Source organism: Sardina pilchardus, chromosome 17 (genome assembly GCF_963854185.1).
Source record: "Sardina pilchardus chromosome 17, fSarPil1.1, whole genome shotgun sequence".
NCBI lineage: Eukaryota > Metazoa > Chordata > Actinopteri > Clupeiformes > Clupeidae > Sardina > Sardina pilchardus.
In genome coordinates this window covers 2,735,966-2,749,198 of record NC_085010.1, presented here as the reverse complement: position 1 = coordinate 2,749,198, position 13,233 = coordinate 2,735,966, and the positions used below count along the sequence as shown (strand labels likewise).

The following is a 13,233-nucleotide window of genomic DNA, read 5'->3' as shown; positions in this document are numbered from 1 at the left end:
ATAATGAAGGACTTTCTGCCTGTTTGGTCTAGTACATAAATATAAGACTAAATATCTATAGGGTAAATTAGGCAGACTGTGCAACACAACATTAGTCACAGTGAATTGTGTTCTAATAGTTACAGTGCACGTCTTGTCTCCAGAAGGTGAAGTTGTGTACTCTCTGTGGCCAGCCTTGATTGGGGATAGTCCTTTAGCCCTCTACTGTCACTGGAGCTCACCTGCTAGCTAAACTGCGCAGAGTGAAGAGGGGTCTCCGTTGAGCAGCAGGCTAATTAGGGCTCCTCAGCTCTGTCAAAGTCATTTGATGATGCTGATGTGCGAGATTGATATTCATGCCTGACTTGCTACCCTCTCCACCTGAGCGAGGTGTTTACTTCCCTGTGCAATCAGTATGACAGGGATAAAGAACCCAGGAGGAGCATCTGTGCAACTCCGTGATATTTACATTAGCACCTCACGTGCATCCTCTCCCTCAACTTCACATTGGCCCCCAGCAGCCATTCACCTTCTGAATGGAACGCTTTTGTAAACCTTTATGGTACTGTTACGTTCAAGTTATACAGGTCAACCAATTTTCATCTGTGCACACCCACACAAAATAAATGCAGATTAAATGTTAACCACTGTTTAAAAGGTGTGGGAGTCAACTGTGTGTTAGCCACTCAATTAATAATCCAGAATCCCTTCACTGCTGTGCTCAGGCATGTTGCAGGTCCCTGCAGCAGCCACATTCCAAACAAAAAACTATTTTGCAATTAGATTAAATTCATAACAATATGAGAATCAAGTGTTTCAACAGGCCCTGTTGAATGTTGAATAAATGTAAACAAATGGAAAACAAATGTCCACACCTATTGCACAATGCACTTTTAAGGTAATGTTTGTGTTGCCTATTTCTGTAGACAAATAAAAACATCAGTTGGAGAGATTCCCACTGTTATATATGATTATGCAGAGAAGTGCAGAAGAGCCCACACATGGTGCCTTAGGGATGCATTACACATAACAGATAAACATATTGGGAGCTTTTGTCTGGAACAGGTGAGCTAACCAACACCAACAACAGCAGTCAGAGGAACTGATAAAATCTTGCTAGAGAACTAAAGATTGTTTTGTTTTTTTAGAGATACATATTTGGCAGTAACTGTAAAAGCTTTACTTTTCTTTCAACAGGTTTTCTGGTTTGGAAGATATATGAAAACAAAACATCTTTGTAGTAGGTGGGAATCATTTACACATGCTAATCAAGATACACTGATTTAAAACGATATTATTTACCTAGAAAAGCATATCTTAATAAAATCTAAAAATAGTGGAACATCACTAGAGTTTTTGGTTCCAACACAGTTGTTGTACACAGCATCTGTTCATAATCATGTGAATTTCCAAGAATATTGTTGTGATGTAACGAGTACAACCTAACCCTTTTTTCTTCCCTGAAACAAGTTATAGCCTGTACAAAAAAAAAAAATCTGAAATATGACTGTCAGCAGCATCAACAAACTATGTGGATATATGGTAACAAGTACATGAACATAATATAAACATAACATGCAATATTTATCCTTGTTTTAAAATATACATGTATAACTAAAACACATTTGTGTATGTAAGCGAACCTCTCTGAGAAAGATGCAGTTGATGTCTGCCATGGAGCTCTAGTGCCCTCTACTGGTCAAATGCGTGCATATTTTCCATCCAAGCACTCATGTCCTGTTCTGAAAGACTGGCTTACAGAAAAAAACATAACAAATCAGTCAGGTTTATATCCCCGTCTTTTATTTTCAGTGAATCTATAAAAAAGACAAAAAAATCCCAGCACTCATTCAAATATAAAAAAAAGTCTAAAGACATGATGTAAAAAAAAAAGACTACCCACTGCTACCCAGAACACAACTAATTGAATGAAATGAAAAGTCTACAGCCAAACCGTCAAATTTACCAGATACTGTTAATAAAAAAAAGGCAACTGAAAATGTCCACCCAAAATGTGCCTTATTCCCTATCAAATTCTGACACTTTCTTTTTCATATAAAGTAATGCAAATACTTTACTTGACAATAAATAACACAGGCACGTCTTCCAACATCTATTTTGAAGGTCCCATAATACAACTAAATCAACGCATTATTTAAAAAGACCGTATACAAATAAGCAATGTCACTCACACCACACAAATTCTTTATGAAAAAAAAGCATGGAAAAAAGGAATCTGGGCAGCAAGATTTCTTCTTTTTTGACCATTTTTTCTTTTGGTTTCAATGCACTTTTCATTTCTCTAACAACCAAAGACTTTCCGAAGTGAGCGTCCAAAGAATACAGATATATATTTAGTTATATAAATATGTACGAACAAAATATACTAAAACTTGTAAAAACATTCTGCATTACAAAAACATTAATGCCAAAGGGAAGCTTATGTGTATAAACTTCAATAACTTAAAACCAATATAAGATATTAAAAGTAAAGACAAAGGGAAAAAAATACTTTCCAAACATGTTCAAGCCATAATCTCAGCACTGTTTCTCAGCTTGGGCTTGACATTCACAGCAACGGCTAGGAGTGCACCGTGGAACAGAAGTCATAATTCACCAAAAGTATAAATACTACAAATAGTCATGTACAGTACCAATTCTTTTTCTACACAATAAGTTAGTGTCCAACTGTTGTACAGTTATTTACAGAGTCTGTTAAATATGATTTTTTCTTTTCTTCTCACCACAAGTGGAGATGAAGTGAATGAGTGGACAAAACAATGATGGCCTTGGCAGTGAAGATTGTAGCAGCCTCACAGCACAGTTATGGAGATGGAGGAACTGACACATTCAGTAAGCAGCAACTGGAAGAACGGCGAGGCCAGGGGCACGCGACCACAGTGAGGTTAGAGGGACGAAGGGAGAGAAGGCCATCCATGGCCCATAGCAGGCCATCTGAGAACCGTCGTGTAAACACCAGCATGACCTAGACGCAGGAAAAGGTCCTTCTGCAGTCAGTACCGATGTCAATGTGTGCTAGTCAACGTCACTGAGGTCACTGACAGGCTCGTCCTGCACCCTGCTCAAGTGGTTCATGGCCCGGCTGAACGCAACCTGCACGGCTTTCCGGACCGCAGACGTACGACCTTCCATCATTTTGATCTTGTCGATGGTCTTGTCCATACCCAGCGGAACCATCTTGGATCTAGGAAGCCATTGCCTGAGAAATTCATTTGAACAATTACCAACGGAGGCAAAGCAAGGGTTGACATTTCGAGATTCGCCTGAAGAGGGAGCTCAAACACACCACCACAAAATCGAAGTCCAACATCACTGGAGGGGGGTAAGCAAATGAAGTTTATGTGCAATGAAACTCACCAGCTGCGTTTGTTGTCGAAGAAGAGGACGAGGAAGAGTTTCTCTTCGGCCTTGTACTGCATCTGCTCTCCGACCCTTAGCACGTCCATTGGGGGCATTGGAATGGACACGCCGTTGTGCTGGCAGCCCACGCGTGGCATGTGAGGGTCTATTATCTGGAGGAGGAACAATATGGAGGTTACAGACACTTGGCAGGCTGAATATCAGGCTGGCCCAGCACACACAAACTTGTACTTGTCACTAAACGTGACGTGGTCATCTGCAGGGCCTGCCAACATTGACATTGGCTGTGTCCAGAAGTCAAGCGTGCACGCTGGATAGTACCTTCTTTCCAGTAGCGTCTTAGTTAGCTTGCTCCGCAGTATGCGTCCCTACCTACATTTGGACAGCACTAACTAGTTGGCGTCACCTGACTCGGGGAGGGGGGTGTGTTGACGATTTGCATGACGTGTGGAGCTTGACCTGCGCTGCGCAATGGATTATGGGATATCTGAGGGCAAAAAAGATGCATCGATGCACGCTTGGAAATCACGCCAAACGAAGTACCCAACTAGTGAGAGCGCTTGACTTTCGGACAGTCTATTCTGACGTAACTTCCGGAAAATGCACACTGCCCAGCGTGCGTACTGATGTTTCAGACACAGCCATTGTTCTGCTGCTAATCCTTTTGTACCTTCAATGGTACACAGCCTGCCCTCTAGTGGCAATCAGGATTTGTGCTTCCTATCCGTTTTTAGAAAAGAGTCCCACACTGAAGAGATCAGTAGTGGGGTCTTGGGTCACGTTTCTCACAAGCACAAGTTCACATTCAACACACACTAGTTCGATCGGAATGTGAGTGAGGGCAGCAAGTGTGTGTGTGTGAGAGAGAGAGAAAGAGAGAGAGAGAGGAATCCACTCGTGCAAAGGTCCACAAGAGGCAGCAAACTAGGGGGCGAGAAATGAGATGGTCAGTTTGACACATGCACGCGTTCACACTCACCAAGGCAGGGTAGGAAGGATATCCGCTACATTTTGCCCAAACTAGTTTTAGAGGTTCCAGAACAACTGTTGCAGCACTAGCGGGCATCCAAATATTGCTGTTGCCAACTTCTATGGAAGCAGGAATAACGACAATCAAGTTATGTGGGGTTCACTGCAAACAGAGCAAAACACCTCCAAAGCCATGCTTATAGTGACAGGGCACCCAACCCAACACAACACAACAAAACACAACACGACACCACTAGAAATACTTCAAACACAGAGCATACATCAACACATGATGCTGACAACATATTCATTTACAGCCAGAAAATAAAGCTAATGCGAATAAATGAAACTAACAAATTAAAAAATGGAAATTGTTGTCCATTAATCATGAATTGAGTATAAGAAACATTACAGAATTCAAACTAAGCGACAGGCAAGTCAGTGAAACCACACACGACTTTTGACAAATATAAATTATTTCCCTGCAAGTGCCTGTCACTTAGTCTGAGTGAACAGTAATTTCACAAACACATCCACAACCACATGCATTATACCCTATGGAACCTGGCACCTCCTCTACACAGGCAACTTACCAGCAGCAATCCTTGCAGCTTTGGCAAAGTTCCCAGTCTCAATGCAAGCGATTAATTCATTTTTGTCATCCACAGTATTCCTCCGCACGAGTGCTGGTTTGCCCTTCCCACATTTTGGAAGACTAAGGATGGAGCTTTAAAAATAAAAATAAAAAAGGCGGTAGAAAGCACAATAAGCACCCATGGAATTAGTGAGACTGAAGACTCTAAAGGCGTTTTTCCAACGACAATGAACCCGTTCTCGATTCCGTTCAGAATTCTTTGAACCATGGTGCTATCTAGTCAACCAGCCCACATTTCCACCAGTTTTGAACTTAGCCTTCTCCCCTCTTAATAGCAGAGTAACACGCCCACTCCGCTTTGCAGGAAAAAACAACTATTTTCTGGTTCAAGTTCCAAACCAAGGTGCCACATTCCGAGCCAACTTTTGTTTAGTCAAAACGCACTGAACGGTTCAAATGATAGTTAACGATCATGAACGGAGTCGGTTCTTGGTCGGTGAAAAAAGGCTACACAGGAATTTTGGTCCATCATTGGGCACCAGAAGTGGGCTTATTTAAGCACAGCACAGCACCTACCTGGAGCTTCCCTGCACACTGCTGCTGGACGACATGCTGGACTCGGACGCACAGCGGCGGCGAGGCTCCAACTGCCTGCTGGGACTGAGCTCCTTCTCCTGCTCCATGGAAAAGCCGTTCGACAGACCTGCAGCCGCGAGACCAACAAGAGCGTACAGTCACAAAAGGCAGGCAAATACATGCTGTCTACATAGCACTAGCTGGCATTGTTGTAAATGCAGAGTGAAAACATGGTGTGGAGAGCTTGCCATGCTTATGCTTAACAATTTTCCTTTGTCATGAGTATATATCTGCCATTGTGGTATTTAAGTTACTAGACTGGGTAAACCCAGCCCGATCTGCCGGTGACTTGGATTTCGCCCTGCAGTTCAGGCTGGAAACCTCTTATCTCTCCTGCTTCCTGTCCATGTTTGCTGGAACCAATCACAAACTAGCTTATCCACCAGGCAAACCCGGACCATTGGTCTGATTGGTTGAAGGACTATCCAAATGCGTATCGTGTCATTTGAAGTATGCCCTTTGATCATGCGTCTTGTGCAGTAGAAATACAGCGCAGACTTTACCGCCTAATGTTCTGGGCTTAGTCTGATGATAGCCAGGCTAGAAAGTTACATGACTCTGGGCATACGTGTATGGTCTGCCCGAAAAGGAAATGAAACAGCTGTCAGCTGCCTCGCTGCCTTCAACTGTCTAACGAGTCACTTGCAGTAGCAGGCGTCAAGGTACCAACTATGAACTTTGATTCAGACGGCCGGGCAAGATGGCTACACAGAACATCGTTGCCAGGTTACCGACAGCTGACTGAATCCGCGTAAGTTAAAGCGGAGACGTTTTAAAGAATCTCTGGTTGAAGGCAGCCTGAAGGAGGGTATCTTTTAAGACAGACTTTTATCCAAGAATTTGATTCGGAGATGCTTCAATGCCTCGCTGCCACCAAATGCTATCTTAGCAGGAAGGATTTTTTTCTGGTTCGCACGCCGTCTTAGTTAATGCTTTTAACACTACACCAATGCTACAGGTGTGCATATAATGCAGACTGTGCCTTCTACTGTCCCCTCACCTGTGTCTAAGCGTTTGACAGGGGACTCGTCCTCACCCTCACTGTCCCTGCTGGGGCTGCGGGCTCGTTTCCTGGGCTGCAGGAGCGTCTCCAGGCGGGGGATGACCACAGACAGGAAGGTCTTGGTGCCGAGCTGTGGACAGGCAGCGGGGGCCTCCATGCCTCGGGCAGGCTTCTGAGGGCTCACGCTCTTGGACTTGCGAAAGAGCACCGCCGTGCGCCTGTTGACCGGGGCAGAGGGCTCGGCCAGAGTCGAGGTGGCCACCACACTGACGTCGTTGTCGGAGAGAAGCAGGTGGTCTTGCGAGTGTCCATTGAGCGTCTCCTTGGGCACTGAGGTGTTGCCCTTATCACGGTCAAACTTGACCCGCTTGGGGCACTTGTCAGGGCTGGAGTCGATGGGTTTCAGGGTAGGCGGTTCAGAGTTGCTCTCCGAGTTGGTAAGCAAAGGCAAGGCGTCTGAGGGTTCAAGTTTCGGGGGAAGAGACTTATCTCCTGCAAAACAACACAAAACTTTGTCAGAACTGGGTGGAAGATCTAACAGAAAAAATGAAAACATTCCGTCTAATGTCTGGCAAATAAAGCTGGGGGGTATTCCAAGTACGAGTAAGTAAACTCAGAGTAAGTGGTAAACCTCCTAATAGAAGAGCTGTATGGCTTCATTCTCCTAACAAAACAATGCCATAGGGCTTTGGTGTAGGAGGTTTGCCACTAACTCACAAAACCCAGGTTTGTCATTAAAGCACATACTTGGAATACCCCCCTGAACAATCCCTCCATCTCCTGTGTCCCTCCCTATAGTCGTGCTCTGTAACTGCTCAGTTCAAAGTCACCTTCTTCTGATGACGCCGTCTCGACGGCGGGTTTCTTCTCGGCGGGCGCTGGCAGCGTCTTCCTCAGACTCATCTCGTTCCTGATGTCATTGATGGTCTTCTTCAGCAGCTTGAGGCGCTTGCTGCGCGACGGGCTGGACTTCATGGCGGTGGTCAGGTCCAGCTTCTCCAGCAGCTCCCGCAGCTGCTCCTCTAGGGACATGTGCGCGCGGTTGGCTGGGACCAACAGCCGGTCAACTGGAAAACAAACAATGACTATTCATGAATAGAGTGTACACACACACACACACACACACACACACACACACACACACACACACACACATACACACAAACACACAAACACACAAACACACATACACACATACACTTAAAAGCTCAAGTGTGAACTGTACAAACTAGATGAACTGAAGCTCAAATGGGAGGACAATATAGTAAGGTCCACTATATATAATGTCAAATATATGTTATAAACAGCAATCCTGATCTCTGTAAACATTTTAATATAAAGGTTCAAAACCTTTACAGCGTAATATTGAAATAATATCTGTTAGTGGGAGAATCATATTAAAGTGCAGTAAATGAGAGGAGTTTCAACAGCACTAATAATACTACTAAAATCAAGTTCTTGCTTGACAGTCTGTGACCACCAGTGCTTATCAAAGTCATTCATTGCTGTTGCTCTTATTATTAATCTCTGTTTAAATCTGCAGAACACGGTTTGCGTTTAAAATGTTATTTGCATGCATGTGTGTGCGTTCCATTTACCCTCGTCCCACGTGAAAGGTGATGACGGCTCCACTTTGGGCTGCTCAGGCAGGTGAAGGCCACTGTCGATCTCAAAGCCGATGCGCACCACATCCCTTCTGGTCTTTCTGAGCAGTGCTCCACCGTGGTCTCGGAGGCGCACTGCTGCTCGGTGGAAGAACGTGTCCTTGGCGTTGTACTTCATGCAGTTTGCAATTATCAGGTTGAAGTCTGCTTCAAACTCGTCCAAGTTGCGGTAGACGTGGGCATCAATGTGTTTTCTCATAGTGGAAAAGTCCATGGGGCGTTCAATATGATCAAGGTAGTCAGGAACCTTAAGAAATCAAAGCATAAATATTTCTCAAGGATTTTATTTCAATTACAATCCCTCGTCAACCCAGAGTGCGATGTTCTCACCAACACCAGCTACAGAACTTCTATCTAACATGCAAACTTTAAGTTTCATCAATCATTATTAAATCTTCATGGGCCAGAGGGGTTGCTCATCCCTCCCTTCAGTGCTCCCCAAGAGGCTCCACAGTGATTAGCTATTGTTTGGGGGACAGCCTGCCCCTCCTACATTTGTTCACGGAGCCAGGGCTGAGTAAGAAGACCTTTTGAGAATGCAGAGCTAGTGGATTGTGAGGAGATATTTGCTGAATGTTACAAAACGTGTTAGGAAACACTTGGCATCAATATGCACTACTTCAAACCATTATGTTTTTCAGTGGACAATACAGTGTTATTTGATGAGCCAGATGAGCCTACCATTGCAAGTTTGTGTCACTTTGCATAACAGCACCTGCGAAATACCAGTCATTTTGAACTTTACTCCACCTTTAACTGCAAACAAAGATGTTCACATAAAGATGTTGGAATAATTGTCAGCAAACCAAGTAAAAATACTTTGATCCAAGGCCCGTCAGCAGTTAAACATAAATGGGAATATTGAGAATGAACTATACGAAATGCTCCACTGCACCTTCAGTTGCCCTTGAAGTGTCAGTTTTAGGACAGTGGGTAGTGGCAGCGGTGTTCATTACTTGATCATCTCCTTTTGTAGGTTACTTTTGTTTGTGGTGCTTTTTTCACCAAATATTGCTTAGATACCATTTTTCATGTTCAGTATTTGTTTCAATAGCTATGACATCTTTCTAGAGATAAGTCAGGACTTCTCTTCCAGACTCTTTCTACACTTTGTGGTCAGTCACCATTTATGATGCAGTCAATGAGCCGACTGTAACAAGATGCATGATGGCTAAACACAACATGACCAAGATCATAGAAAACAATGATCTACAGCACTACAGTGAAAACCAGCCTCATCCGTAAGGTGTGAGTGCCTTATATAAATGTACTTCATGACTGTTAGCAGACTTACTTCAGTAAGGCTAACAGGCTGTGCAAAGACCTTGGCCTGGTCTTTCTCCTGGAGTTGATCCAGCACTGCGCGTAGCAGGATGCTGAATGGACTGAGCTGCACCTCCAACACCTTCTGCTGCATCTTCATCTGGCACAGGAGAGCACAAAAAAAACCTCAAATCCAACTCATTTAATACAAAATTCACGTTTGGAGTTCCAGGATGCATAATGTGATTCACAAGTGCCCACCAACATATTAGATCAAATATGACACAATACTGAAAAATAGACTACCTCTTCTCTTTTCAGCTTCTCTCTTTTGCGGATCAGCTCCAAAAGTAGTCTGGCACGTTCCAGGTCATGCCGCAACCGATGCCACTCCTTGAGCTGATCTTTTAAGGCCCGGCTCTCCTCCTCACTGTGTTTCTGCATATCAATGATTCATATGAAACATGCCAATAAAAGACACTACAGTTCTTGATTCATTAAAGCAGAATAAGTTTAGCTGTAGTTGAACTCTACTTGCCGGTGGTACAGTTTTTGGTGCCTGTAAGCAAGACTGAAGTCGTCTTATTAGAGGTACTCCATTCCTAGATTGCCTTTTCAGAGTCCAGTAATTCAAGACCAGCTCGACAAATACCCTCTTCTTCTGAAGAGAAACCTGATTGAGGATTGTGTTTAACCTGTAGATAAATAAAATTAATTGCTTATATGCATGTCAAAAGAGAAAAATGACTGATTCTTACCTATTACCTATTCTAGATTAAAGCAAACATACCTTTGGGGAGGAAAGCTAGGCACAGAAACACTCGGAACAGCAGTCACTGGCTCAGTCTTCTTGCACTTCTTTTTTTTGGACTTCCCTTTTAATCTTGTTCTTTTGCACTTTTTTTCTGTTGTCTGACAAAGTCCATTTTTGGTTTTGGCATCATCATAGATAGTAAGAGGTCTCCGGACACAACCTTTGGGGGTGTGGGCATCACAGTAGGCTGTCTTCTTCACAGAGAAGGTGGGGGTTCCAGCGTCTGTCATTTCTTTGATGGGTTCCATCTTCATGAACAGGCCAGCCTTCTGTGCGCAGCTTACATGGAATGCAGTGTAACAGTTAGCTTTGTGGCACTGGATACAAGCACCAACACCTTTCTCCTTGCAGAGATAACAAGTGAGTTTCCAGCGGGCTGGTGGAATGTTTGCAACGCCATCTATGGGCTCAATAAAGACTGTGTTGGAGAAGCCCACCTCAGGCACCCAAAGGGCACAAACCACGTGTCCCCAACGGTCATCATCTGTCTTCTTAACAGCCCCACCTTTATTGGGACAGAGAATGCAGTCTGCAGGCTGATGGGGAGACTGAAGGCAGTGGCGACACAGCCACTGGCCCTCAGGAATATAGGGCACACCATAACACTCCTGGTGCACTGCCAGGTTGCACATGTCACAAAAAAGGATGGCGTTGCTGTTCTGACACTCCCCATCCATGCAGATGCAGCATACAGCATCTTCATCAATGAGGGACTGAGGATCCCCTTGACTTTGGTTCTCAAAGAATGACTCTTTCTCAAAGCGGTCCACCAAGAACTCGAACACATTCTGAGAGACCTGGCTGTACCCCTCGCTCCTTCTCTTCTCGTTAACTAGCTCAAGCCACGCATAGTCCTCCTCGTCCATGTCATATTCCACTTCTTCATCGAGCTCCTCTGCAGTCTTCTCGACATACTTGTAGTATGCTGGGGGTCTGCGTGGCACTGCTGGCAGGTTGTACTCAACGTTGCGAATTCTGGGTTCAGGAAGAGTGCTGCCAGGCATGTGTCCACCATGTGCATTGGTCAGAGCAGCATTTTTCTTCTGCTGGCTATTTTTTAGCCTAACAGACCGTAGGAGAACTTGCTGTGGCTTCTCATTGTTTTCCTTGTTGCTGGTGCACTCCAAGATCTCTTGAGCAGTTGGATCGTCATCAGTGATTATGTCCAACTTGTCATATATACTGATGCGATGCACCCGGCCATCAATTTCTAGTTCAACCATGCGCTGTGCTTGTGCATAAGTCAGGGTTTCTCTGTTGGGTGATGGTTTGATTGGAGAGGAAGGCCGCGGGGGTGCTGGGGCCTTGTGGTGCCGAGCTTTCTTCTTCATTATGACAGCTTAAGAAACTGCAAATAAGAAAAATACACACAGCTATTATGCCATTTAATACACACATCTATTATGACTTCCCCTTTTCTAATCAAATAAAGGCAAAATAGGTCCTTTCACAAACTGGCAGAATGAGCTCAGCTAAAGCATTGGCACACATATCATTAAGAGAACAACATTTCCTTGACTGTGAAAATAAAGTACAGCTGGGTTGCAGAATGTACATAAAATATTGCGTCACAGGCACTACAATCATCAAGATGGTTATAGTCTGGTAGAGGCGGTCTGATTAAAAAAAAAAAGAACCATTCATGACATTAGAGAACAGGCTACTCTTTGTCCCAAAGAACGCAATGCATATCTGTCGAAACGAAACGATAACAATTGAGCACAACTCAATGAGACTGCCTGCAGCAAGGGAAGGAAAATCTATCCCACTGAGAATAAGAAGCTTCCTGCTACTCTTATCAAATAATCAGGATAACAAACTAGGCACAATATCGGCACAGCTGACAAGCAGAATGCTGTTGATCTCCACTTCAGCAAAGCAACACGAATTTAAATGTTAGGAGGGTCATCCGTAGCTTCACGCCATCAAGACAGGACTACTCTGTTCAGCTATCTAAGCTAGCTAAGCTAGCTCTTCACTGTCTGTTCCGGTCCTGGCCAATGTAATCTCTTTAATATATTGCATACAAATAATAATAATAAAAAATAGCATTGTTACCGCTCTGCAATCAGTATGGCGACATTGTTACTATTATCCACGCATTTATTTGATAGTTTTCTCTGGTCATGAAGCTCCTCGATAACTTGCTAACCCAAACCAGCTACCTAGCTAAGTTAGCAAACACACATCCTAGCAAGAAGTCCTTCTGGATACCTTTAAATTCAATTTGGCACACATGACTGAGATAGCAAGCTAGCGTGCTAGTACACAACCAAGTATGCATGCTTGACAACTACTCAGCCCAAGCTGTTCACGTTTATTTCTAACACATTAATAAAGGAAAGAGCACGCATCACAACAAGCGGCCTGGGTATAGATAGAGGGGCAGCTCACACAATAATAAAACCGCAAATGGCGTCCAAACAACACGCTAAACATCCCCCCTCTCTGTCTTCTTGACTTGCTCAACTTCTCACTTCCTCATAACTGGGTATGGCCGTTGCCAACATTGTCCTAAAATGGCAGAAGACCACAAATGAAACACGTTACCTTAAGAACTCAATTCTTTTAGATGTAGATGGCAGCAGCTTTAACAAGCAATGGCGATATGGCCTGCTAAGCGGCTGAAGGTCCGTACACAATGTTCTCATCCAACGAATGCTAGTACAGCTACCCACCGACAAAATAAAAGGATACAGACATGTACCCACTACGATCTTTTGATTCATTAAATCGAATGCATCATCAGTATTTTCTTTTGATCTGAATATCATTCATGCTTTTACGTATCCTCTTTCCTGTAACGTTAACGATCGTCTGCAGTGGGCTTCTCTCTCCTACCAACAACAATGCAGTCAGCTCACTACACTGACTGTCCCACCCGCTACGCTCTACGCCGTTACGTATTACGCAAACGATGTAGGCTACA

The 13,233-nt window shown here is 44.0% G+C and overlaps 1 protein-coding gene across 1 annotated transcript; it reads right to left on the bottom strand.

The window, feature by feature from the left end:
* Positions 1–1,760: 1,760 nt before the first annotated feature.
* brd1a (bromodomain containing 1a) lies at positions 1,761–13,137 on the bottom strand. The gene is made up of 13 exons (XM_062518678.1): positions 12,855–13,137; positions 10,281–11,652; positions 10,029–10,185; positions 9,797–9,928; positions 9,522–9,650; positions 8,162–8,474; positions 7,394–7,630; positions 6,561–7,055; positions 5,501–5,627; positions 4,923–5,056; positions 4,340–4,449; positions 3,358–3,512; positions 1,761–3,199 (listed from the first exon to the last, which is right to left on the bottom strand). The coding sequence occupies exons 2-13, from the start codon at positions 11,633–11,635 to the stop codon at positions 3,016–3,018; spliced, it is 3,528 nt and encodes a 1,175-aa protein (XP_062374662.1). The 5' UTR covers positions 11,636–11,652; positions 12,855–13,137; the 3' UTR covers positions 1,761–3,015.
* Positions 13,138–13,233: the final 96 nt, after the last annotated feature.

Excerpts from the sequence above, each read along its gene's own strand:
- brd1a (XM_062518678.1), bottom strand. The coding sequence starts at position 11,635 with ATGAAGAAGAAAGCTCGGCACCACAAGGCCCCAGCACCCCCGCGGCCT. Across the intron at positions 9,929-10,028 it reads CACCAAAAACTGTACCACCG|AAACACAGTGAGGAGGAGAG; the intron begins GCAAGTAGAGTT and ends ATTGATATGCAG. Across the intron at positions 7,631-8,161 it reads ACCTTTCACGTGGGACGAGG|TTGACCGGCTGTTGGTCCCA; the intron begins GTAAATGGAACG and ends TTTGTTTTCCAG.